The 27,428-nt window shown below is 35.4% G+C and overlaps 3 protein-coding genes across 11 annotated transcripts; 1 reads left to right on the forward strand and 2 right to left on the reverse strand.

Moving 5' to 3' along the window:
- Positions 1 to 634: 634 nt before the first annotated feature.
- LOC129800294 (polyprenol reductase-like) lies at positions 635 to 1,555 on the reverse strand. Its single transcript, XM_055844573.1, has one exon. The coding sequence runs from the start codon at positions 1,553 to 1,555 to the stop codon at positions 635 to 637; it is 921 nt and encodes a 306-aa protein (XP_055700548.1).
- Positions 1,556 to 4,793: 3,238 nt separating this feature from the next.
- On the forward strand, positions 4,794 to 5,299 carry LOC129803283 (NADH dehydrogenase [ubiquinone] 1 alpha subcomplex assembly factor 2). Its single transcript, XM_055849733.1, has one exon. It carries the CDS (start codon positions 4,802 to 4,804, stop codon positions 5,252 to 5,254), a length of 453 nt encoding a protein of 150 aa, XP_055705708.1. The 5' UTR covers positions 4,794 to 4,801; the 3' UTR covers positions 5,255 to 5,299.
- A 144-nt stretch (positions 5,300 to 5,443) lies between these two features.
- Positions 5,444 to 22,966, reverse strand: LOC129803205 (poly(U)-binding-splicing factor half pint). 9 transcript variants are annotated; one of them, XM_055849626.1, is made up of 9 exons: positions 22,503 to 22,569; positions 21,920 to 22,003; positions 21,479 to 21,616; positions 15,955 to 16,187; positions 15,825 to 15,883; positions 12,033 to 12,246; positions 11,494 to 11,783; positions 11,279 to 11,421; positions 5,444 to 6,431 (listed from the first exon to the last, which is right to left on the reverse strand). In XM_055849626.1, exons 4-9 carry the CDS (start codon positions 16,168 to 16,170, stop codon positions 5,548 to 5,550), a joined length of 1,806 nt encoding a protein of 601 aa, XP_055705601.1. In that variant the 5' UTR covers positions 16,171 to 16,187; positions 21,479 to 21,616; positions 21,920 to 22,003; positions 22,503 to 22,569; the 3' UTR covers positions 5,444 to 5,547. The 9 variants fall into 9 exon arrangements, with proteins under 9 accessions (XP_055705601.1, XP_055705600.1, XP_055705595.1 ...); XM_055849625.1 differs by having other exon boundaries at positions 21,843 to 22,003; XM_055849620.1 differs by lacking the exons at positions 21,479 to 21,616; positions 21,920 to 22,003 and adding an exon at positions 22,804 to 22,966 and having other exon boundaries at positions 5,444 to 6,422; positions 22,503 to 22,623.
- Positions 22,967 to 27,428: the final 4,462 nt, after the last annotated feature.

The following is a 27,428-nucleotide window of genomic DNA, read 5'->3' on the forward strand; positions in this document are numbered from 1 at the left end:
TTGGGGCATTTACTGATATATTGGATTCTTGCTGATGACACAGCCACTTGTACAGGGCTTTTTCCATCAGAGGAGCCTGGCAGGGCTTCAAACTCTTCTTCTCTGGCATTGCTCCTCTGTAGTCCGATAGGGTCTGCAGAATCCGTTCTTTCTTCCTCTTGTACGAACACACTGTGGACTTGTGGATTTTAAATTTCCTCGCAACTTCCTGTATACTCGCCCCTTCGTCCAGAAGACGAAGTACTTCTGCCTTGTCTGACAGGCAGAGGAGTACCTTATTTCGACTCACGGATTCTCCTGGATTATTCATTCCAAATGTCTATTTCCAAAATTATCTCAATAAGACGATATCCTTCAACCAGACAAACCCGGAAATAAAGAAAAACTCACAGGAAATGCAGTAATTAGGGGTTTTTACACGCCTCGTTTACAGTATTGAGGACGGAAAAATGCAAAACCAAGACCTTCCAACTTCAAACTTCGCAGTGATTCTTTAGTCAACCATCAGTATTGGTCAGGAATTCAATTCTTTATTTCAAGTAAAATAATGTTATCAGTCTGAGTTTATCAGGAACTTTTCTGGTCTGAAAAGCCTGTGCGAAAAGGAATGATAAATTTCCAGTGTGAATGGCAATTAGAAAATGCCTGGAATGAGTGCCTTCCTGGATTTGGGATAATTTGGAAAGGATTCTCTGTACCAGATATGAGTGAAGTGAGCCACTTGTGCCTGATTGGAGATCACCCAGGCCATTACGAGGAGCCAATCTGTGTTTCCGGACAATGCTGGCACGAGAGCCACGTACATGAGACACTCGAAGAACATATGAGGCGATGAGATCATTTCAAAAAAACCTCCTTTAGGCATCAGGTGTTTCTCAGTGATGACATTCCCTTTGGTGTCCTTCCTCAGCTGAGCCAGGGCATTATTTGCGCACCACTGTTGCCACCAAGCGAAGAGGAAAACACTTCCGGACACCACGATGCGCCAATTGAGTTGATCCCATGTCAATGAAGCATTTGCCGAAGGATTAACAAAGCCCTGTGAGTGTCCCAGGATTGCCACAATTGCTCCGAAGTAGTGCAAGTATCCGACGAGGTAGTGAGCCAAATTGATCCGGCTGGATCGTGAGAAAACCTGCACGAAGTGAGTTTCCCAGAAGCGTCGGATGCACTGCAGGAAGATGCATCCTGTAGCTAGAAGAGTAGCCATTGGAGTCCCTTTGACGCTGCGTCGTTTGCCACAGAGGAAGTCCAGGAGGTAGATCAAAGTATCCGATGGTGGTTTCCCAGCGACGCAGGAGCGCAGGACGAGATACAGCGTTAACCCAGATAGAAGGAGTGCAAAGATGTAGAAATGCCTGAAGAAGGATTTCGGCACTTCTAGGCGATCCACAAGAGCATTCCGATGAGCCTTTAGTGAGTGCTTCCCGTAGCGGAATGTCTGAGTGAGGAAGGATGGCAAATGAGTTTCCAGGGCCCCAACAAGGCATCCCAGGAACGTTACACTTGCAATCATGCTGCAGTACAGCAACTCCATCGGCGTTATTTCCCACATCCTTCGCTTCTCTATTGGAAAATTTTCCTAGGTGCTTGGAATCAGTCTTGCACAGACCACTGTTTACTGCTTAGTCCACCAAGATGATCAGAATTTCTCCTTGAATCTCTCTGTTTACACGTTAATCAAACAAGTGCTAAACTTCACACATATTTCTCACATTGAGGCTGCAAACACTGACTAAACATGGATTTAATACCTTTTGGTCCAGCAAAGACAGAGATAAACTCAATTGAGTAAATAATTTTACTAGGTTCGGCCAACGCGTTTGTTTTGATTTCCAAGTGTAAACAAACGCAATCAGCTGTTCTGTCCGATATATCGGCAGTTGTTTCGATATATCGGCAGTTGATTTGATATATCAATAATCGAAACCAAGGGGGAGATATTAGCTTGGAAGTGGTGTACACTGAGGTGGAAGTATTGCGGAAGTGGAAGTCTCAAAAATGAAATGATTTTTGCGCTTTTCATTTAATTACAGTAGAAAAAATATTTGTGAGCATGTAACGCGATTAAAGATTGTCCTGAGGGCTAAATTAATGTTCTTTTTTATCGCAATTGTCTTAAATTTCTCATCAAAATTATCGTTAAAAAATTCAAATATCGTTAAACACTTGGAAGGACCCTAGTGGCAGCCGCTGCCAATTTAGTTTTCAATTTAATTTTTTATAATGAAGAATATATCATTTCGCCTGGAGGCCTGATTGAATGCGTGCAGAATTTATCTGGCTATTTTTTCTTTGTAATTTTTTTTTAATAAAAATTAAATATTAATGTAAATAAATTGGAAAAACAAAAAACTCCACTCGGAAGGACCAAGTGGCAGTTGTTGCCATATGCATTTTATATGGGAGTTTGACGTTCTGCAGATGTAATTTTCTTGATTGTTAGTGTATAAAAGCCTTAATAGAACAAATTGAAAGTGTTTTTGCAAATTATTGTGAAGAATATGGGGGAAAGTGACATGCCTTTGAATGCGTCAGTTTTTGAATGCTTCAATTTTTCTCTTATTTCCCAAAGGTAAAAATCCATTTTGTTAAGCGAAGTTAATAGAAAATAGTTACAGTAGACTCTCACTCAATAGGCTCTTTTTCAATCGGGCGTCAAATTTTGTCGACAATTTTCACGTTTAATTATGAAGATAATTCGCTCAAATTCGCTGTAGTTCTTCCTATTTTATCGTGATTCATTATAATTGAGCGCTTTTTGTGGAATTTACAATGACTTTGACGCCCAAATCCATCGATAAACCGGATGACATTTCGCCCCATATTCCCGAATGAGAGAGAGTCTACTGTAATAGTATTAACGGTATTAACTATTGTTCATAAAGTAGAATTTTTGCTTTGAAAAATAAGAGAAAAATTGAAACATTCAAAGGCTGCCGCATTCAAAGGCAGACCACTTTCCCTTACTCCATTATTCTGATAAAGATGAAAACATCGAATGGTTAAAAATCTTTAGATACAGTACCCAAGGAGATGAAATTTCTGATTCAGGCACCAGAAAAGAACTGACTAAAGCTCCGAATGTTTAAATATAAGTAAAAATATCAAAATATTATGTAAAACACGATAAACGACAGCGGCTGCCGCGTGGTCCCTCCGTGACACTTTTAGTTAGGGTTCTACAAAGTGTTAACTACTCCCAGCGAGCACACTTAGCAGAAAGAAATAGCATTTTCAGCATTTTTTTGCTGAATCGGTCTGCTGGCCAGTCAGCAGCTCTTGAACCTTTCCAAAATTCGCCTAATATTAAATGCTGTAAATGCGCCTTTTTGTTTCACATTTTGGAGAAGTCCTCCAAAGGACATGTCGACTATTTGATGGATATATGGCATTAGAGAGATGTAAAACATTATAATCTTTCCAGTGCATGCAAAAAAGTTGACAAAAATTACAGGATTAAGCTAAAGGATATATATTAGTTACACCTGTGAAAGTGGCCCATGAACTTATGCAATCATCCAATAAAACTAAAAAATAACTAAAATTAAAGACTGAGCTTTGGATGAAGATTTTCAAAATAAACGTTTCAGTTTTGTTTAGTTAAAAAAAATCAAGTGATGACACACTGTTTGTCTCTATGCACATTTCTTGATTCATTATGTCTTTTGAATACTATTTTTTATTTTGAAATATTTGTTCTTCGTGAAGAAATAAATTTTATATTATATCACTGACGTTTTCAGAACAATTTCGCATGAACAACTTTTCCAGATTTATTATAAAAATCAATCATCCGAGAAATTATTAAAATTGAGATTCTGTTTGCAGTTGAATTAAAATGCAATTGCGATACCGAAAGTCAAGAATAACCCGTCAAATAATATCTGCAGATATCTTTAAGATTTCTGTAGAGAAAATCTACACCTCTACAGAATATCTGCAGATAAATTCTGTAGATATTCTTACGAATTTTATTTGGGCTTGGGACAAAATTCGTCAGAATATTTCGGCAGATTTTCTGACGAATCTCTAAACGAATTTCTGTAGATATTCTGTAGATTTTTTCTACATTCCAGACTTTCCAGACAAGATGTGTCAGAAGAGATGGAAAAATTTTTCACTGAAGTTTGCAAAATTCTATAGAGTTATTCTTAGTGATATCACGGTGTTTATATAAAATAAAGAATTCTGCGACGCCGTGTTACAAGTAGAGAAAAGTGAAGTGAAAACTTTAAACAGAGTGTCGACCATAATTTCGTGTTTTTGTATCATTCGATTGGCGATTTTTAAGAAATTAGTTTTTGCTCGCAGTTTTTTTACTTATCTAAAATGTGTACTCGGTAATGCTTGTTAAGCAGAGCATACAATTTTCTTTATAACTTCTACAGTTTCTTCATAAATCAACAATATTTTTGTGAAAGTAATGGAGGTTATGCAGATTTTCTAGGGAGAAATTCTGCCGAGAATCTGCAGATTTTCTCTGAATGTACTAGAATATACCGTTAAAATTCAAAAAAACCTCCGAGTAAAATCGGCAGGTAGAGCAATGATTTGACGGGAAGAATCCAGCTGTTGAAGAAAATTCATATTAGATTTTAGTCGTTTCTTTTAAATTCAAACGCCAAAAAGTGCCTGGAAGTGCTTAGAAGTTCAGAAGTGCTGGAAATCACCTATGGCACTTCCGGAAGTGTGGAAGTCTTTGACGTTTTCCATATTCAGAGGAAGTGCTGGAAGTGGTGTACACGATTTTTCAACTAATATCTCCCCCTTGATCGAAACGATATATCGAATACACGAAATGTCGAAAGGCAAGGAACGCGATATCGTAAAGATAATCTTCCAGAACTTTGTGAATTCCCTGCGTCCGCGGAAGTTCAAGGGAGATCTCATTGGAGAGGACACCTTTGGCAATAAATTCTACGAAATAGCCGCAGATCCCAAGAATGGACGTGCCAAGAGAGCCAGGTACTTTGAACCCAAGGAAAAGGAAGCTTTTGACCAGGAAATGTCTGCTGAATGGGAAGCCTGGCTCCGTGGACGTCGTCGGGAGCCACCAACACCAGAGGAACTCCAAAGGAATATGACAATTGCCCAGATGAAGCAGCAGAATGCCGCTAAATTGGAGGAATCACAGGCCAAGGGGAAAGACTTGAAAACCCTTGGAAAGGAGGAAAAGGGCATGAGTTCATTTCCTTCCTATGGGTCTGAGTATGAAATGTCAGCGGGAGTTCCACCGCCAAAGGATAAATAACTGTAGAAAATATGTAATTGTAAATAAATTAGTTAATGTACCTGCTTTCCGGATGGTTTTCTTTCCTTTGGGAACCTTTCTCTCGGCTTCAAACAATTCCCATCGGGAATCTGCGATTTGAATTTTCTCCTTCTGAAACAGACACTTCCCAGAGGGCTCCAGCCAACTGAAAGCAAAAGTAAAACGCAATTTTGAGGGAGAAATTAAGCACATAGCTATACAATTTTATTTCATCTCATTCTCCACCCAACATGGACACAGAGAGAGCCGAAAAGTCGGTGGACATGTGGCGTCTAGGCAGACAAATCTCCATGATCAAAGAGAGCCTGATCATAGAGCTGTGCCTGCACCAGTCGCCCCCCAAAGTACCGCCCATGCAGCACTTCGCGAGCTTTCAGTGCTTCCCCTGACACCGAAAACTCCACAAAAATCTTTACAATAACATCCGCCTCATCATCCTCCTCGTTGTCCGTTTGCTTCTCCTTGTAGATAATCACCTGCTCCACCGTCCCAAATTTACTGCATTCCTCCTGAATCTCCTCCTGGAGCGTCTCATCGACATCCTCAGGACCCACCATATTCCGCAGAATCACCACACGACTGTCCGTGGGTCGCATTAGGCGCTGCATCACCAAATGCCTCGCACTCTGCCCCTTAATTGACATTGTCTCTTGCTGCTGCAGCGTCTGTGGCTCTCCCTCTTCCAGCAGCTTCTTCTGCAACTCTTCCTGCTGCCTCTCATGTGCCTTCTTCAGTACACTCTCTGCACTATGGCCGGCTGCTGCCGCCTGAGCCGCCAATGTTGACGATACGACAGCCGCTGCGGCTGCTGCTGCAGCCACGGCAGCCGTCTTGGGTGTCTGTGTGACGCCGGCCGCACTGGTGACAGCCCCTAATACGGGATTCACCACTTGCGGCGGGTGGAGGGAGGCTGCGGTACTTGCAGGAAGTGTCACGACGCCAGGTGGCGCCAAGACACCCGCTCCCGCCGCCACAGTCGCAGGATGCTGCTGAGCTGCAGCAGCTGCGGCGGCGGCGGCTGCAGCGGCAGCAGCAGCAGCCGCCGAAACGGACACAGCCGAATTTGTTGTGAGCGCTGTGACGGAAGGGATGCAAGTGGGAGCGGTCATTGTGGGAATTGAGGAGAGACCTAGAGATGGTGCCGCAGCTGAAAGACCTGTAAATGTGTAGCAGAGTTCTTATTGGGGACAACAACCTTTGCGCAATTTTGCGCACTTTACACTTTTGTTGTGCTTATAAGCTACATTTATTAAAGCTTAATGTTACTATTTATAAAAGGCAAAAAACAAATGGTCAGTAAAAAGTCAAAAAGTGGTCAGCAGAAAATCAAATTTGATCAGCAAATAATTCGAAATAATCAGCAAAAAATTTCAATTTTGTCAGTAAATTTTGTCAGTAAAGTTAAATTTGGTCAGTAAAAACTTCGAATTGATCAGTAGATATATTCGAGTTGATCAGTAAAAAATTAAAAATTAATCAGCAAAAAAATAAAAATGGCCAGTAAAAAGAAAATATGGTCAGTAAAAAATTATAAATGAGCAATAAAAATATTCGAGTTGATCAGCAAAAAATTAAAAATGAGCAGCAAAAAAAATTAAAAAAGCAGTAAAAAACTAAAAATGAGCAGTAAAAATAAAGTGGACAGCAAAAAATTAAAAATGATAAGTAGAAATATTCGTATTGATCAGTGAAATATTAAAAAGTGGTCAGCAAAAAATTAAAAAGGAGCAGTAAAAAATAAAAATTGGTCAGCAAAAAATTAAAAGAGGTCAGTAAAAAATTAAAAGTGGTCAGTAAAAAATTAAAAGTGGTCAGTAAAAAATTAAAAACGAGCAGTAAAAAATAAAAATTGGTCTGTAAAAAATTAAAATTGGTCAGTAAAAAATTAAAAGTGGTCAGTAAAAAATTAAAAGTTAACAGTAAAAAATTAAATGTGGTCAGTAAAAAATTAAAAGTGGTCAGTAAAAAATTAAAAGTGGTCTGTTAATTTTTTGCTAACCACTTTTTATTTTTTACTGACCACTTTTTATTTTTTGCTGACCACTTTTGATTTTCTACTGATCAAATTTTATTTTTTACTGTTCATTTTTAATTGTTTGCTGATCACTTTTTAACTTTTTACTGATCATCTCGAATATTTCTACTGATCGTTTTAAATTTTTTTGCTGTTCACTTTTTATTTTTTACTGATCATTTTTAATTTTTGGCTGCTTTTTTAAATATTTTTACTGATCATTTTTAATTTTTTACTGACCAAATTCAATATTTTTGCTGCTTATTCTAAATTTTTTACTGATCACTTTTTATTTTTTACTGAGCACTTTTTATTTTTTACTGACCACTTTTTGTTTTTTACTGATCATCTTTTACTTTTCACTGATCATGTTTTATTTTTTACTGATCACTTTTTACTTTTTACTGATCATGTTTAATTTTTTACTGACCGCTTCTAATAAAGTACTGCTCTTTTTTTAATTTTTTACTGATCTTTTTAAACTTTTTGCTGCCCTTTTTTATTTTTTACTGACCATTTTTTAATTTTTTCTGATCATTTCGAATTTTTTGCTGACCAACTTTGACATTTTACTGCTCGTAATCCCAACTGAGGTAGAGAAAATATATAAATATAATAATTTCGTACTGTATTTATCATGAAAACAATGACGTTTCCATTTGGAGTAGCGAAAAATTTCCATTTGAAGCAGGTTTTGAATTAGCTTAATTTATCCTATATATTTAATTTTCTTTAAGTAAGCTCCGCCTACACATTCTGTCTCGCCCACATCCCTTAACGAAAAATCTTTAAGCTAAAATTTTTACTTATTAACCTTTGGGCAAAAGCAAAATTATTGTGGCATTCAATGAACCAATTATTCCTATTTGTCAATTTCTAGAATAAATAAAAATAGGCCACGCCCATTTCACCAAAGAATGATTTTGTAGAAAGATCTGATCTTTATATAGAATTGTTCAACAGATTAATTTATCATTGATTAGCAACTTCAGCAGCTTCGTATGACCGGAAAATATGTTTAGTAACACATTTTGTTATCAAGAATTCAAAAGGGGCGTAGTCTATTATTAAGATTTCAGAAACTTTTTTGAGATAATGATTGGACAGTTTCTGGCACAAATAGAAAATAATCTTGAATAAAATGTATTTTCCAGCTTCAGGAGCCAATTCGCACAAATGTTTTTTTTTTTCAATTTCTTCCGATCATACTGTCAGACAAGTGTACAATATTTAGGTTTGACAGAGATTTAGGCAAAAACGTAAAATAAGAACATATACGTAAGAAATTTCACATTGAGCTGAGACACACACCATAAAAGCCAGTTATTTGCGTTCTTGTGTTTTTTTTTCTTTACTTTCTCTAAACCATATTTTTTTCAACTCAAATAAAAGAAAACTGTATAGAGTGATATTGAAATGCATGAAAAGGTGCATTTGATTTAGGAAAGAAAAGGCATTTGCAAAAACACTGTAAATTTATTAAGCTTACTATTTCTCAGCTATGAGGTATGTGTCTAGGCTCACCGTTTTCTCTTCCATGTGCCTTGATCTCAATTGGATATGTTTCTTGAAGATTGTACGAAGGTAAAGTTTTTGCTGGGACTTATTGAGCACCTCAAAAGCATTAACACAATGAAAATAAGAAAAATGCAAAAGACAGTTATGCCATTTTTTTCTATTTTCTTAGCAAAATTAAAAATGGTAATATTGTAAAATGATGAAGCTTTTTCGAAAAAGCTAAGCGAATTTTTGATAAAACTATTCTCTGTTTAAAATTGAAAAAAAAAAACTCAATCAAATATCGACTAAAACAATATGTTTTAGTCTCTAATGACAATAATGTAATCTAAGCATTTAATTTTAAATATTTCTATAGGGTAAAATGAGGTAATTTGGAATCATTTACAATTTGGGACACTTGATACTTTCTCACGGTTTCAGATGAGCAAAGAAAAAACAAAGACCGCAAAATAGAAGAAAAGGGCGATTAAGAAGAAAAGGAACAGATTTTCATCCTTTTGAATCACTAAAACAGTGAGAAAATCTCACATGTCCCAAATTGTAAAAGGTTCCAAATTACCTCATTTTACCCTATCAAAATTCTTTTAGCAAAATTAAATAAAAAAAAACAAATGGTAAAATAGGAAGATTTACAGGAACAGTCCTATTATTTAGTCCGCCACTATTACTTATATAAACTCAAAATCGAGGAATTTATTATTGATCCCTCTGGATCAATCTCTGGATTGATCCAGAGCTCTGGACCCTCTAGATATTGGAGTTCGAGTAGTAAAAATCGGATTTTCACATGAATAAAGTTTATATTACAAATTTTTAACTATTTTTATTCCTATTTTTTAGTAAAAAGGATTTATAGTTTCCTAGATTTCGCGATAAATTTTTATCTTTCACATATTACTTTTATGAGTTTTTCGAGTTTCATCAAACTATTCTTGAATTTCCCGTGTTTCACAAAAATATTTTTTGGATCTGTTGACTTTAAAATTTTTGGGTTTCGTGATTTGATTTCCAGGATTAGCAAAACCTTTTTTTTTGGCTTCTTGGATTTCATAAAACCTTTTTTTTTAAGTTATTTCTGAGTTCGAGAAATTTTTGAGCTTCCAGAGTTTTGAAAAATTTTTTTACTGCTCGAACTCAAAGAGAGAGCAGCTATATAATTCACTTTTTTCAACTTTTGACACAGTTAGAGGCCAAACGATAAGAGATATCGCCTTCCGGCCTTCGACGACGCAGAGATGGCAAGGCTAGGACGCCTTACCATCTCTTTTTTCTTTTTAGGCCTCTCGAATTTTGCGAAATTTCTGGATATGGCTCACGAACTTTTGTTTTTAGGTTTCTCGGGTTACGCAAAATATTTTTTGAGTTTATCGGGCTTTGCAATTTTTTTCGAGTTTCTAATATTCGTGAACGTTTCTTTTTGTTCGAACCTCTGTTGTTCCGTGATTTTTTTTTGGTTTTTCGGGTTTTAGCAAACTTTTTTTTCAATTTCTATTATTTCACAAACTTTTTTTTTATTTTTCTCGGGTTTGGAAAACATTTTTTGGGCGTCTCGGATTTTGCAAAACATTTTTCGTGATTTTTAAGACTTCGTAAATTGTTTTTTCTTTGGTTTCCCTTTTTCAATTTTTTGAGTTTTCGACCTCAGGTTCAGCAAAACTTGTTTTTATGATTCTTGTGTTTCACGAAGCAATAGGTTTTTCAAATTTTCTTTATTATCTCGGTTATCCGCGTGAAACCGTTTTTTTCTGCTTCGGAAAATTTCGCAAAATATTCTTGGATTTCTCAGGGTTCACGAAACGTTTCTCAGACAATTGACGAATGTTTTCCCTCATGAGTCACTTTTTTTACTCAGAATAAACACGATAAATACATTGAGGAAACCTAAAGTATTTGCCGAACTCCTCAAAAAGGACCATGAATAATCTCCTCAATTTTTCAAAATCTTTCAAATTTTCGATCTCCAGTCTCCACACTGAGAAAAAAACGGGGGTGCGATTAACGTTTTTTCCTTATAACTCACTTTTTAGGTGTAAAAATATATCAACATTTTTTAATGTTAATTTTACACCTTAATAAGGGTAAAAATAACATGAAAAAGGGTAACTTTAACCCTCAATACACCAAAAAGGGTAATATTTTATACCGATTTCGGATCAATACTGCAGGGTAAAATTAACATTTCAGGAATGTTATTTTAACTTTATCGGATTTCTCTCTCAGTGTAGGAATATCAAGAGATATTCAGGGATCTTTTCAAAAACATGTTTTTCTAGGATACCTCCAAAAGGATATTTTATTTATTTGAACTAATGACCTTGAATTATTTCTTCTAAAGAATTTTCAAGGTCAAAAATGTTAAACCGCTTCTGAGAACGTATTTTTCGAGCAACTGAAACAAATTTGGATTCTTTGCAAAGCTAGCTTTTAAAAAAGCGGGATGCAATTAACAAAGAAATGATAATTCTCACCCAAGACAGCATTAGTTGCAACGGCATCCATAGCCTGAATTTTGGCAGTAGCAGCAGCTGCAGCCACAGCAGCTGCAGTCGGCATTGAAGAATTGGTTGATGGTCCAAGGAGGGCATTTGGTGGTGTAATGGATCGTCCAACTCTGAAAAGTTGAATAATTTTGATGAAGCGTCCCTGAGAGCTAATTCAAAAAAAAAAAAAAAATTAAACTAACCTCAATAACTGACCGCCTAAATCGAAAAGATTCATGCTAGAGATTGCTTCATCTGCTGCTACTTTAGTTGCATACTCAATAAATCCATATCCTTTGTGCGAATGCAATGAACTACCTTGTGAAATGCGACAGTAGAGAATAGGACCAAATGCCTCAAAGACACTCTTAAGATCCTCCTCGGACAAATCCGGATGAATAGATGCTATATAAATACGATTATAACTCTTAGCTTCCTCTTGAATCTCATCAATAACCTGCTGTGCTTGTGGCATGTTACTAGGTCTGCCAACCTACAATTTGAGAAGAAATCCCGTCAGTTTATCTCTTTTAAAATATCGAAAGAAAAAATTTTTAAAAAAAAAATCTAAATAAAACAGCAGAAGTTTTACAGTCTGTTTCTTTTTCAAATGGTCTTTTCACTTTTACCCTCTCTCTCATTCCACCCCATGGCTAGAAGTGAAGAAAAGAGGCAAACACAAACAGACAAAAACAAAAACAATGTGCATAAAAAACAATATTATAAATTTAAAAGTCAAGACCTTAATATTCCGGCCACCCAACATGGCACCATTCATCTGTTCAAGGGCCAACTGGGCACCTTCTGGAATCTCATACTCGACGAATGCGAATCCCTTGTGCTTCTGTGTCACCGGATCCCAGGACATGTTGATGGACTTGATGGGCCCAAATGGAAGGAAAGATGCACGAATTGTATCCTCTTTCAATTCAAATGAAATACTTCCCACATATACCCTGAAAACAATGTTGCAGCACCATTATTTTGATTCACGTGGAAATTCAAGAAAATCTCTTTAAAATAACATTTTCAGATCTTATTAGTTTGTTTTTTGTTTGGAAAATCACAGTTTAAGATGACAAAAGCGGAATTAAAAACTCAACACTTTTGCCTATCTTCTCAAATTCCTTGTCGCTATCATCATATTATGTTAAATTATAATTAGTAAATGATATTGATTTCAATTAAAACTAAAATTATCTTTATTAGAACAAGTTAATAATCCCATTTGCAATTGTTGCAAAATATAAGGAAATAAAGCAGTCCCACATCTTATCGAATGATATTCTCGCTAAGTTTTTTTTTTTTTAATAGAGAAAACCGCGCTACCTTCGGACGATTCAAACTTCGAACAACTCAATTTTTCATGTGTTTTTAATGGATTTAATCCATGAACATTTAATCCATTTATTGGATTTGATTCATTAAAAACATATTGTAAAAGGGGTGACAAAGCGTCTCAGGGCTTTGCGAAGTAGGGGAAAGGCTCATAATTTTGTCCAGTTTCTTATTTTGGACACTTTGAGTGTAAAATTGGACACTATAAATAAATTGATTAAAATTATGGATTTTTATTCCCATATTTGATGAATAATGAATTCTATCTAAATATTTGTTCTTTTTGGAAGATTTTAACACTAAATACATTAAATTTTGAATATGATTTGAGTTAAAATTGCTTTGTTGAAAATTCAGTGTGAGCAATTGCTTACGAGAAATATGACAGAACTTTGTGTTTACTTCAGTCTTATTTAGCTGTGGTAAAGTACTAAAAATGTTTCTTTGCTTTTTTTGAGTGATATTATTGAATATTCATTGAATATTGTGTTGATTCACGTTAGAGGTGATTTGTACATTTGACCTGAAGTGAGATTTGCCTTGTGAATTACGTTTTTAGTGTGAAAAATGGGCAATTTTTTACGAGGTTCACCAGTGAGGTGATAATCCTTATTTTGGACAGGTGTTTTTCTCTGGAAATTTCGTGAAGTTTTAGCTTTTGTGATGACTAGGTTGGACAAATGCCTGGAGAAACAAAGAGCATCATCTCTACGAACGAGACGTAGTGAGAAAGGCCTTGAAAGGCTCCCGAAAAGGTCAAGGAATGCGCTAATCCGCATGTACTTGGAATACCGAAGTCATTTACTTTAATGAATGATATGGAAAGTTCCTGGGCTTTTTGTGACATTCTACGTTTCCCTTACATGAACAGGAAAAGGACTTGGTAAGATTGGTTCATGAAATGAAGAACAATGGGCATCCTGTTGAGGCGGATTAGCTGTCCAAATTTACAGCTAAGTTGTCCAAATTAATAACCAAGTTGTCCAAAATAAGAGCCAAATTCACCTCTACATATCAATTCATTTTTAAACGTATTAAAACTAATTTTAGTAAAAAAAAGACAATAAACCCTTGCCAAGTTTCTAAACAACTCTTCTGAAAAGAGAGTAATAGAAAAAGTCAATTAGTACTGAAAATATTGCACTTCAAACTTGGCACATCGATGCTTATAAGCAGACTGTCCAAAATTATGAGCCCTCACCCTACTCCAAGATTTCGATTTTACTTCTTTCTCATCCATATAGATATCCATATAAATTCCAAGACCTTTCAAATGAGCCCAAATATGACACTATTCGGTTGACACTCTCTAGAGGAGTCTAGGTCTAGAGCCTTTTTAACCTTTGACCTTGAAAACCCGTTATTAGGAATGATTCAACGTGATTGTCGTATATCGCTCGTTTGGATAATCTCTAAAACATCTCGAAAAATTAAAAAACAATCGTACCACGCGTTTTCGAGCAATCCCAAAACACCATGATTTTTGAGAGGCAGGGGAGGGGTGGAAGGAAAATGAGGGACATGTTAACGATCCTTGGATCGACTTATGGGGGGGGTCCCACGAAGGTCCCAAGTCTCTATCTCTAACCGTTTGGGTTATAAACGCGGTAACGACCAGACGAACGGACGAACAAACAGCGTACCGCGAAAAAACACGAAACTTCAAACTTCCAAAAATTTTACTAAAATACGACCCCTTGGAGCTAAGCAGTTGAATAATTCAAAATCGAGGGATTATATACTGCTCTCTGTGGAATTCGAGCAGTAAAAATGAGTTGTTCGATGCCTAAGTCGTCCGAAGGTTGCGCGCTCTCGTTTAATATAAGTAATGCGATACTGTATCTAAAGTGTGAAAAACTTTACATCTAAGGGTAAGATACTCGAGATCTACAAGATGGCATAGTCGCCTTCTTGATTTTACGTTTGTTCGCCATTTTGTATAACTGTCAAAACCTAAAGCTCGTCTGATTGAACTGAAATTTTAGTATGTTGCAGCTGATGTCAAGACCTTTTCAGAACATATACATAATCCGATCTAGATCAAATGATTGCCTAATTACAGAGGTCCAAAACTGAAAATTTGGGAACCACAATTTATTTAAAATTATTGATTGCTTCCATTATTGAGACCATGACTAAAAAGATTAAGCTATCGTCAAGCGGTGAGACTTATATACAAATAACAAGAAAATTTATGTTCCCAAGATTTAAGAATGTCCAGCACATTTCTCAGCGAATTTTCTACCTCAGAATTGTTTCCCAATTTATGAATGATATTAATCGTTAATAAACTGGTATAACGCTCAAAGAAAAAAAATGTAAAAAGATAATTCACGTACAGCTCTATCTCGTGTGTCCGAGCATTCTGCAAAACAGGGACACTTTACCACCTCTTTTATTTTAATAAACGATTTTTTTTAGCAAATCTTTAATTTGGTACAAATTTTAAAAACATCACTAGTTCTGTGAAAAATCAGTAGCTAATTTGTAAATTTAAATATATTTGTAAAATATTTATTATTCTCTCTTTTATGCAATTTTAATTTAAATTATATCAGTAGAAACGGAATTAAAAAATACTTTTAAAAACTTTATCATAAAATATTCTTTGGATAGTAATATACATTTTTGTAATATTTATTTTCTTAAATTTAATTTAAATGGTCTGGATTCATAAAAAAAAACTTTAAATAATTATATTTTTAGCCGAGACACATTCGATAAAAATCTGAGACGTCAACCAAAGTCTAGTTAAACATTATGTGCAATTAAATTTTTAATCCCATAAATAATTTTTTGTCCCATCGCGTTCTTTTATTGGCTAGACCTGTAGGGGAATTCTGTAACGATATGACAATGTCATATGAGATTTTTTTTGGTAAATTCTTATGCAGGATAATAATTAAAGGCTAGTGCGCATCAAATCTATATTGAAAGGAGATCTATGAAGCTCACGGTAATTAATACGAATCGTATTCTCGATTAGTGTTCTCGAATTTACTTCATAAAAAAATCTGAATTTGTCATATGACAATGTCATCCGGTTACAGAATTCCCCTACTGGAAAGCATTCTGAGATTTAGCCAATCGGAGAACGCTATTGGTCAAAATATTTTATGGGATAAGAATTATCACAATTATATTATTTTACATATTTTCTAATCTAAAAAAATCAAAAAGAAAAATAATTACTAACCTGCACATGAGAGCGAGTGCTTGTTGTCTCTGAACTTGTGTCCTTTGACTGGCTAATTGCTGAAATAACAAGAAACAATAGAGAATTTTAGAAACCTGAAATCTTCATATTTTTCTTCCCCCTGACTCACTTGCTGCTGATGCGCGAGTGTCTGCTTCATCAAGACCATTTTAATACTTTGCTCCATGGCGTACTTCTTCGCCCTTGTCACCGTCTCCAGTTGCTCAGACGACAATCTCGGCAATGCTCCTCCCAAGATGCCAAGTAGAGCCGACCTAGCTCCCGGTCCAAACTTAACATCGCCAATCTGTCGAAGTTCATAAATGGGAGTCGCAATAAAAGGCATTTTCGGTTGCCAAGGGCCTAAAAATCACCATCAAAAAGTCATTAGTTATGTTACCAAATACCAATTTGAGCATAGTTCATCATTGTTGAATTGTATTTCATGTTTCAAAGCATTCTTTCAGGTGAGGATGAAAAGATTTGGTTTTGGTCTTTTTTTTTTGTTTTTGGTTTGTTTTTGTTCTTTTGGCCAACATTTGGCTGATATTCCCCCTATATCGCGTGACCAAGGGTAGTCTCCTGAGACACACACAAGAGAGATGAAAGAGAAAAAAAATAAAGAGAGATATTTAAATTATTGCGTGTAGAATAAATATTTTCTGTGAGATGTAGTTGATATCGCCTACAATCACTTGACTACATTGGTTGGATGCCCCTCTCTCTTATTCCACAGAATGTGTGATTTTTGGAGCTAAATGCACAGATTAGAGATCGCCATTTGGACCACACACAGTTTGATCTTTTATCATCTCATATCTCTCTCTCACAATATTCTCTGAAAGTGAAGAAATAACTCCGAGAAAAAAAGAAATGAGAATAAAAAAAAAACATAATGAAAATGATACACAAAATAATCAATAAACAATTCCTCATTACATACAAAATGCATTGCAATGATTATTAATTCTTTAATTTTTTTTTGCCTATGCTCTCATCTAACTATTAGATTAATTTTGTTTTTCGGTTGCCAGACTCATGGTAAGTCGCCCTCCCGCATTCGAGTAGGAAGTCTCTTGTAGGGATACTCTCTCTCTGTGTGCAAACAATCAAATTCATTCAATTCAATTCAACAGTTGTTGGCAAGGGATTTTCTTCCTCAAAATATTAAATATTGAATAATTAAGTGATAACAAGAGATTTTCAGTTTCAGTATTTAACCGATAATTCTCAAGTTGTACGCTAAATGCTCTGGATATTTTGGTATTTGCCGCTAATGCCCCCTTTATAAACCAAATGTTTTCAGATAATGACTGACAGTTTCCGATGACCCCCCTCCCCTTTTCGTTGACATCTGTTTAGTCGAGACATCTATTTAGACATTCTGAAAATCTCTCCTTCCTGTCCATCTATTTATTTTCCAAAAATCTCAGTTCTCAACTAAATATCGAAATTGATTTTATTAGACATTTTTATCGTTCTAACTGGCCGAATCATTATATCACTGTACCTAGTTCAAATCTGCGTTCTACTTTGGGTCCCTCTTTCACTTTTTTATCATTCTCCCCAAGCTAGCAAAACGCCAGCCGATTGAAGGTTTGTGTCTTGGATATCTGAAAGCCTTCGCAGTCGAATGGTTCTTCGTGTTTCAGCTTGGCAACTCGAATTAAAGTTTCAATCTTTTTTTTAACATGGGCGGTAAAGGACATTACCAAATAAACAAATTATTATTAATCGTATCGAGACACTTTATTTGATATGACAATGTGCCTCGTGTTGGAAGAATCTGCTGATCGTAGATCGCCAAGGAAAGCCTTCTCTGTAGTGAATGCTTATTCCATGCTCCTGAAGGTTTTTGGGCAGAGACGGTGCATTTTATTACGTTTTATCATAGTGAAGAATATCTTTTTCTCGACCAACAATAGAGAAAACCGGAAGTCGTCGAGAAGAGATAATCACTCAGGGAAACACATCAACGACTTTCGGTTTCCCTATTGTTGATTGCAATTAACGTCAGCTTATTCCCAGAATGACTTTTTCTCGATATTCAGTTTCTTACATCGGGCGGGACTCGAACTCACAGCTGTGAGAGTCGAGTCAGAGATCTGACCGGTTAGATCGGTAAAATTTCATGAAATCAAAATGCGCTTCCCTTTCTTTCTTACAAAATTTGAATAAGACATGAATTTTTATTTCATGAAATTCTTCTGATTTAAAAGATGCTTCAGAAGTGCATTATGAACACCTTGACATTCCAGATAGTATATATGTAAAAGAATTTTTGATTGATTTCACGCTTTTTACTGACCAAAATCGAATATTTTACGAACCAAAATTGTTTCTTTGCCAATTTTGAAGATCGCATCTTTTGGGACTCTGAGTACCCAAATAAAAATATTGATATTCTGGGAAAAAAACATTTTTTTAATCTAATTCTCTTACAAACTACAAAGGACACATTACAAAGGACAATGTGCAAAATAATTTCCCAAGACGCAGAAAATTTCTCTTTTCCTCCAGCAAGCGTGGACGCAATCGTGGGAGTAGATATGACACTTCAGAATCCGGGATTTTGGCTATGCTGCGGTACCGAAAAGGTTGATGTTTTTATCAAACGATGGTTAAAATGAAATTGTCGCAACTGGCAAGGAGCTTTATCTTAAAATACATCCAATCGAAAATTTTCGGCGATTAAATTGAGAACAAGAGAACCTTTCAACTTTTAAGAACATTCATAGTTCATGTACATACCGCTAGTAGTGCTAGTGACTTGTTTACTGCTCGAACTCCACGGAGAGAGCAGTATATATCATCCTTCGATTTTTTCACTCCCCCCCCCAATTTCCACCTTCCACCCCCCGGAGACCACTTTTATCAACAAATCTTTACGTTTCAGACGATTTCTGAGAAATCCTCTGTCCGTCCGGCTGTCGCTAGCTCTAGAGGCCAAAGAGTTAGAGATAGCGACTTGGGACCTTCGCAAGACCCCCCTCCCCATAAGTCGACCCAAGGATCGGTAACATGTCCCTCACTTTCCCCCACCCCTCCCCATCTCCTCCAAAACCATGTTTTTTGTGATTGCTCGAAAACGCGTCGTGCGATTTTTTTTTTCATTTTTGGATGTTTTACAGCTCAATGTTAAATCGAAGCATAAAGATAATTCGAGGATGATCCACCATTTTCTAATGTTTGAACGAGAAATAGAATAAATTTAAACAGTGGATTACCGTTTAAGCCAAAAATTAGATCTCCGATTTCGGAGGTATAATTTTTAGCTTAAAGATGGAATAAACCTGACCACATCTATCTGTAAATTTTTCCCGAAAATACTGTTAAATGATACCATTTTGATATAATCTGCACTTTAGTGGATTTAATGAAAAGAAATTAGACTTTCACTCTATTTACAGCTTCTTAAAAAGCCAATTGTGCCTGAAATAAAAAGAAACATTCCATCATACGCGACTTCAATAAGTCGCCACTGAAGCAGGAGTCGCGGAAGTCGCGCTTTTTTTGCCACCCGAAAACATGCACATTCTTTCACATCCAGAATATTGATTCCAATTTTGTTTTAGAGAATTTTTAGTAAGACTAGTGCAGAGGTGTGCATGATCCGTTTGAATTCGAACAAACGTCAAATGAAATTTGTGCGTCAATGGTGAAAACGTTGAACAAACTTATTTTAACGTTTATTTGTTTTCAATGGTTCTTGCACACCTCTAGTCTAGTGGTTCAAGATTACCAAATAACGAGAAAAAGCCCTGGAATCTTGCTAAATCGAACGAAAACATTGATAAATTGACATTTTCTGGTATGCCAGAAAAGCCAAACTATGGGGTGGCCGTATGAGAAAAACCGCTTACGCCAAAGCCCTATTCCACGTTTCTGCATATGAAAAATTTTTTAAACCTAGCTTAATTTTAACCCTAGACTAACGCTAATCTGTGGTTCAAATGAAGTTATTCTTCGTTTCAACATTCAGCTGTTAGAGATTACCCGGTCGGACATTTCGCCCTTATGCGAAAATACCGTTGAATCACTCCTAAAAACGGTTTTTCAAGGCCAAAGGTTAAAAAGACACTAGAGAGCCCATTTATCAAGCGAATGGGTTCATGTTTAGGCTCGTTGGAAAGGTCTTGGAATTTCCGATAAAACTGAACAGGTTCCAAACGGTTCTGAACCGGTTTATAGCCTATAATTATTTTTTATCCGAAAATCAATTCTATTTACTTTTAAAACAATTTTTGAGGATATTTTGAATGATTTGTGAATCGGTTCAAATCGACTGAGAACCGATTTTCGAGCATTTCGCAAAGTCTGGAACGCTTTGCCACCCCTTTTACTTTTTCAAAAGGTTTTTTTTCATGAAGCATATGCTTCATATCAATTTAACTCTTTCCGGACCACAGCATATGCTGCAAGCCAATTTCACAATTTTTTAATCAAAAATATCTAAGCTCAGGAATTAATTGAGGTTCTACAAAAAATATCTTACATTTGGACATCCTTGTAGTTTGTAATCATCCAAAAGAATTGAATTTTTCTCAGTTCTGAATAATTAAAAAACACTGTGTTTCACTGAATATTCATGCACTGAGAAAAAAAGAGGGTGCAATAAACATTTTTTTCTCAGAAATTTAACACTTTTTAGGTGTAAAAATATATCATTTTTTAATGTTAATTTTACACCTTTTTAAGGGTAAAATCAACATGAAAAAGGGTAACTTTAGCCCATAATACACCTAAAATGGGTAATATTTACACCGATTTTGGATCAATACTGCAGGGTAAAATTAACATTTCCGGAATGTTATTTTAACTTTTTCGGATTTCTCTCAGTGTATGCTGCTTTGGGTACTCAGAGTCCCAAAAGACACGAAAGAGTTAGCGTAAGTGTGCCAAATTCCGGCCAGCTTGCAATTCCGGCCACCTTTTTTGTTCCTCGAATTTTCATGATTTTTTTTGTTTTTACATACTCCAGATTTTACAATGCAAAAGAATAGCGAAAAATGTAGCTTCGATAAACGAGATGACGTGAAAAACGCATTGGAAGAATTCCGGAATGGGCAAGGAACTATGAGAATGAAGTTGGCCGGAATAGGCCACAAATGCTGTGTTTACATTTTCATTAATTTTAAGTGTATTAAGAATGATTTTAGAGTAAATAAAGACGATAAACTGTCTAGAAAGTTCTAAGCAACACTCCTTAAGTAGAGGGAATAAAAAAATCAATTTCTATTAAAGATATTACATTTCAAACTTAAGACTTTGGCGCTTGCATGCAACTATGCCGAAATTTGGCACATTTACCCTAAGCTTTACGAACTGTTTTCGGCATTATTTTTTCAAATATCCAGTGCACTTGAAGTCACAATTCTGCGTAGTCTAAGAACTGAATTATTCTATTACTGAAAGTATTAGTGAAAATCTCTCGATATCACCTGCCTCATTTGCATTGTGATTCATCCAGAAAGGTTAAATGCAATAAATTGGCTTATCAGTTGAGCCAAAGAAACAAAAATGTGGATAAAATGAATCACCATGCAATGTTTTTTTTAAGAAGATCGTCAAAATTTAAGTAAAGGGGTACGACGAAGACGAGATGAAGACGAGCCGCGTCGCGACACATCTGAAATGACAAATAAAATACAAACCCAACAAGATTACAGTGAGAAATCAACAGAAAAATTGCATCCTTGTCGTGAGCTTTTGTGCCTTTTATCACCCCCATTATCATTTTTGTTATCGGTGTCGGCTCTCGCAGGTGTTTGCGCGACACACCTTCATGGACTCTTCTCGAGGGAGAAAGAAAAAAGAGATGGAGAAAGAGAGAAAAAAAAGAGAGATATGGATTAGATCAGAGAGAGATGAATTTTTTGGCGGGAAAATTGTCTTCTTTTTTCTTTTTTGTTCTTCTCTTTATAGGTACACAAAAGTTTCTTTTGGAAATTTTATCTTTTTTTTGAAAATTTTTCCCGCTTTTTTTGTAAGAGTTTTGCAAAATTTTTTAATAAATACTTCTTCTTGTTAGAAGATGAATTATGTGCCTCGGAACCAGTGTGTAACTTTTAGAGGGCACAGAGAGCGAGCTTCACCTCTTTTATGAGACATCATTCGTGTCGTTGATATCGCCGGTATTCAGCGTGTGTCATTCTTGAGACATGTCCTCGAACAATGGTCTGCAAAATCTCAAGCAGAACAAAATACCGCGAAATTAGTTAAAAGAGCCCAACACCTTCCATCTCGAGGGCACATTTTTTGCATTTTCTGTTTTTTTTTTTTTTCAATTTTACTTTGTTTTTTTTTTTAAACATATTTTCAGCACTGTGCAGGTGACAATAATTTTTCATGGGCATTGTAAACACTTTCTAGGGACAATTTCAAAAACAAATTACAATCTTAATCTTATTCTAGCTTTTCTACTGAGACATATCTTGGGTGTTGCCTGCACAGGCTTCATAAATCTTGCAGCAATATACTTATTTTTAGACAATATATTATGTGGTACATATAATACAATTACACAATCAAATTATCTAAGTACAAAAAAAATGTTAGACAAGTTGTTTAGAAAATGTGGTAAAAAAAAGGAAAAAAATCACATAAAAATATATTTTTTGCAGCATTTTCTGTCCAAAGCAATTTTTGGCTCTGTAAATTTTCCTCAGGGACACTCACCTGGTGCTTCCTCCGTTTTGGCTATTTTGGGTTCCGGAGGGCCCATTTGCTCATCCGCTGACGGAGCTACAGTTTCGCCCCCATTTGATGGTGGTGGTGACTTCTGTGCCTCATTGTTCCCCTGCAAAGCCATTCACATTAAAAACTTTTGCCAAAAACCCCAAAAACGTTTGCCCATGGAAAACTTTGACGTTGTTTACATGGGGCGAGTCCCACGCAAAAACAACCGGAGGAAAAAACAAAATGGCTGGATAGGAAGCCACCGCAGAGTGCAAAACTTTTCCACACTTCTCCTACTCACCATTGTAACAACACCGTTCATCTCTTATCACAAGACACGTCACAACACTCTAGAGAACAATTATCTGGTATTTTGCACACTCAATTCATCGGTTTTCACCAGAAAATTCACAATGAAAATCGCACGCTTTTTGCACTCCAACAAAAATTTTTGGGAAATAAATAGACGCAAGGTGGCGTGGCGACACTTTTGCTGTCAAAAATTTGTCCCAACATTTGGGACAGTATTTGCGCCAAAAATTTAAATTTTACCGTTTTTTGGGGATACAGAGATAATTTTCATTAATGCAGAATTCTGCCTTTTATTCATTTTCAAAAGCTAATTTCAATAAATATATAGTAAATAATATAAAAAAAACTTTATTTTTAAAGTGTGAACCCAACAGCTAAAGAAACCACTTTTTAGCCTAAATAGACGGCATAGGTACACAACATTTTCTTTTTATTTTTTTATTAATAAATTTGAATAATAATACATTGAAGAGTTATGTGCAGGACACACTTATAACTAAAGTCCAGAGATGACTAAGTTCGTTCATAGCCAAGTCAGTTCCTGACACACTACACACGAGGCTTAACATTTTCTGGCACTCATAAAACATAACTTCAGTGGGTTTTTATGCAGATATTTCAACTGAAATGCACTAGTAGAGGAAAGTGCTCTTCCTTCGAACGTTCATGCCTTCGAATAATGTGAATTTTCTTTTATTTTTTCTAAAAAAAATCACACATTTCTATTAAATATTAGTTGGCTTATCATCAATTGTTGAATATTTCGTGATAATTTAGTGTAAATCTCTTACGAAAAACAAAAGAAATTCACATTATTCGAAGGCATGAACGTTCGAAGGGAGAGTACTTTCCCCTACTACCAAATCACATAGAATAACACATTAAGGACGATTAAGTCACCCCGTGATGCACGGAAAAAATAATTTTTCCTGACTATACCTAAAGTTATTTGTTTCTAAGGTTTGAACGTAATCGTAAAGTAGAACGTTGTAGCAATCTAGCATAATTTTTGCAAATCGTCCTTATCGTGAAAAAGATACTCAAAAAATTGCGGCACCAAACCAATTTTTTCATTAATTTGATGTTTTTTCCGTTCTCTGAGACAATATTCTTTAAAAAGAAAATGATGTATTAGAAAAATTTGCCAAATCTAAACACATCGAAAAAAGAGCAAAGAGCAATTGACCGGTCAATTGTTTTTTGCTCATTGTCAAGGTACTTATAATTGGAAAATTTTACTAATATATCATTTTCTTTTTAAAGAATATTGTCTCATAAGGCGTAAAAAATATCAAATTAGTGCAAAAATTGGTTTGGTGCCGCAATTTTTTGATTATTTTTTTCCACGTGTAAAAAAGCAATGAAGGCGTAAAAAAACAATGACCATGTAGAAAAGCCCAGTCTGTTCGCTGTGACTAAATCTCTCTACAACGTTTCGAGGATGGATGTCCTATTCATCAGCTAATATGGAAGAGAATATCATGTACAAGCGGGAATGGTGACACTGCACTTGGACTTGGATCACAACTTCTGTTGTAAATTATTGTAATCTTAAGCGGTAATATCAGACTGTACCGACTGTACAATGTCCAACATGGAGAAATTGACACAGTTTTACATCCGGCGAACTTAGAATCTTTGAAGACGCAGAATCTTATTGGGACGTTCACTCTCTCTTACAGAAACGACTGTGTGCTCAGTCCTCCTTCCATGACAAAAATTTCTAGATAGAGGGTAACTATACCAAATTTAGGCATAGTTGATTGCAAACGCCGAACTCTTAACTTTGAAATGTTATATTTTTAATATACAGTAGAGTCTTCTAAATTCGAACGCTCGGGGGGTATTTTTGACATATCTCACCTCCCAAATTCGAACGATTTTTTCAAAACTAACGAAATATGTGTGAGATTAAATTGTACTTTGAATCAAATTCCCGTACTTTCTCGCAAGTTTTAGTGGTAACATACTTCCTTTTCATTTTACACGACCATAATGTATGTAAACATTCAGGAAGAAGCACATAAATATGATTTTCATTCACCAAATATACGAACTTTCTAACATAACCTCACAATTGACATTTTGAATCCAAACGGCGTTCGAATTTGAGAGATTCAGATTTGAGAGACTCTACTGTAAATTGATTCTTTTTGTTACTTCTTTTTATGGAGTGCTACCTGGAACTTTGTAGATAGTTTATCGTCTTTATTTTCTCTAAAATCATTCTTAACACAATTTAAAATGAATAAAAATGTATGCATAGTATTGGTGGTTTATTCCGGCCACCTTCATTCTCAAAGTTCCTTGCCCTTCCGGAATACTTCCAATATCTTTTCAAATCATCTTGTTCGTTGAAGCGGCATACAAAAACTAAAAATTCATGGAAATTGTAGGAACAAAAAAGTGCCCGAAATTGGGTACATTTACCCTACAAATTAGCATTCATTTTGGCATCGCGATCTAACAATCCTATGGAGAGTGGCCATTAGCCGTTGAGACAGTCCAAATCATCACAAACGGTGGTGCTTTGACTTCTGATCAAAAGTCCAAATTACACTATGCAACAAATTCACAACTTTTTTTGTTAACGGAGATCTCACATGGTACGTTTGATAGAGTCAAGTCCCCTGATTAAGAATCTGGTCTTGGTTTTGCTCCTATACGTAACAATTTTTTTTATTAATACTTTTATATTTTTTCTGCTTTGCCTTACATTATCCGTTATATCTCAGGTTCTAGTGAACGGAACTTGAAAAGTGTGGGTGCGTTGGAAAGCTCATTAGTCGAGTTTCAATTTTGATTATTACAAAAAACCTTGTAAAACCACTCCTTCGGGGTGTAAAATTGAAGTTTCTGTAAAAAATAACCAAAAAAATGGTCCTAAAGTGAGGTTTTAAAAATTTGTATAAAATAAACTAAACAAAATATTAAAAATCCAATGATACCAGATGATAGGCCACACTTAGAACTACAATTTTGTTCATCTGAGACATCGCGCTCCGATCACTCTAAATGCCTCATTTGTTGGTTTTTGTCATTTTCCAAAAATATGAAGTACCTATTTTAGAGCAAATTCCCTAAACATTTCTGAGAAAATATCTTTTAAAACTTATGTGAAACATATATAAATATTGAGGTTCTTCTTTGAATTGATCAGGGGACCATCAACATGATTTTTGATGGTGTGAATGAATGAATGAATGTTTTGATGAGTGAATGAAAATCATGTTGATGGTCCCCCGATCGATTCAAAGAAGAATCTCCACATTTATGTATGTTTCACATAAGTTTTAAAAGATATTTTCTCAGAAATGTTTAGGGAATTTGCTCTAAAATAGGTACTTCATATTTTTGGAAAATGACAAAAACCAACAAATGAGGCATTTAGAGTGATCGGAGCCCGATGTCTCAGATGAACAAAATTGTAGTTCTAAGTGTGGCCTATCACCTGGTATCATTGGATTTTTAATATTTTGTTTAGTTTATTTTATACAAATTTTTAAAACCTCACTTTAGGACCATTTTTTTGGTAATTTTTACAGAAACTTCAATTTTACACCCCGAAGGAGTGGTTTTACAAGGTTTTTTGTAATAATCAAAATTGAAGCTCGACTAATGAGCTTTCCAACGCACCCACACTTTTCAAGTTCCGTTCACTAGAACCTGAGATATAACGGATAATGTAAGGCAAAGCAGAAAAAATATAAAAGTATTAATAAAAAAAAATTGTTACGTATAGGAGCAAAACCAAGACCAGATTCTTAATCAGGGGACTTGACTCTATCAAACGTACCATGTGAGATCTCCGTTAAAAAAACCGTGTTGCATAGTGTTATCGCATGATCTTTCTCCCAGGCGGGACAATTTTGTTCAGTCACGAATAGGGTAAATTAAGCTAATTCAAAACCTGCTCCAAATGGAAATTTTTCGCTACTCCAAATGGAAACGGCATTCTTCTCATGGTAAATACATTACTAAATTATTATATTTATATATTTTCTATACCACAGTTTCATTATTTAGTTAATTTTGCTCCAAATAAAGCGAAAATTCATTCATATTCACAAATTTTAATTTGTTAATTTCTCAGAAAAATTAAAAGTGTACCTTTTCACCATCGAATTTTTCATCGATCGACCATGTTTTCCAATGAAAAACCCAATGAGGTGACTGTTGTTTATTCGTTTTGTTTAACATTTATGTCATATTTCTGGCTAATTTTAGTTAAGTGCTAATCTTTATTGTTAACGGTGCGTGAAGTTTTCAAATGAAATAAATACCTATTTCGTGAACAAAAAGGGTTTTTCTGGAGTGTCCGCAAATGCTTCAATAGAAAACCCCGGAAATATGATTTTTTTTTTTTGGAGATGTTCTTATTGATTTAGACGGGAAAGGAGAAAAGACCAGGAATGAGAAAAAATCCTGCACTCAGGAGCAACTCAACAAGGTTTTGGAAGCCCTTCGTCGTGGTTTCACTTACACTGTTTGTCTCCAATTAGAAACGTTCCTTGTCTCCATTTAGATTAATTTGTTTCCAATTGAAGCATTTTACACTCGTGTATTTTTCTTGTACTTAAGAAATTTTCAAATTATATCTAAAGAATTTCCACT

This window comes from Phlebotomus papatasi, chromosome 2, assembly GCF_024763615.1.
Source record: "Phlebotomus papatasi isolate M1 chromosome 2, Ppap_2.1, whole genome shotgun sequence".
Lineage (NCBI taxonomy): Eukaryota > Metazoa > Arthropoda > Insecta > Diptera > Psychodidae > Phlebotomus > Phlebotomus papatasi.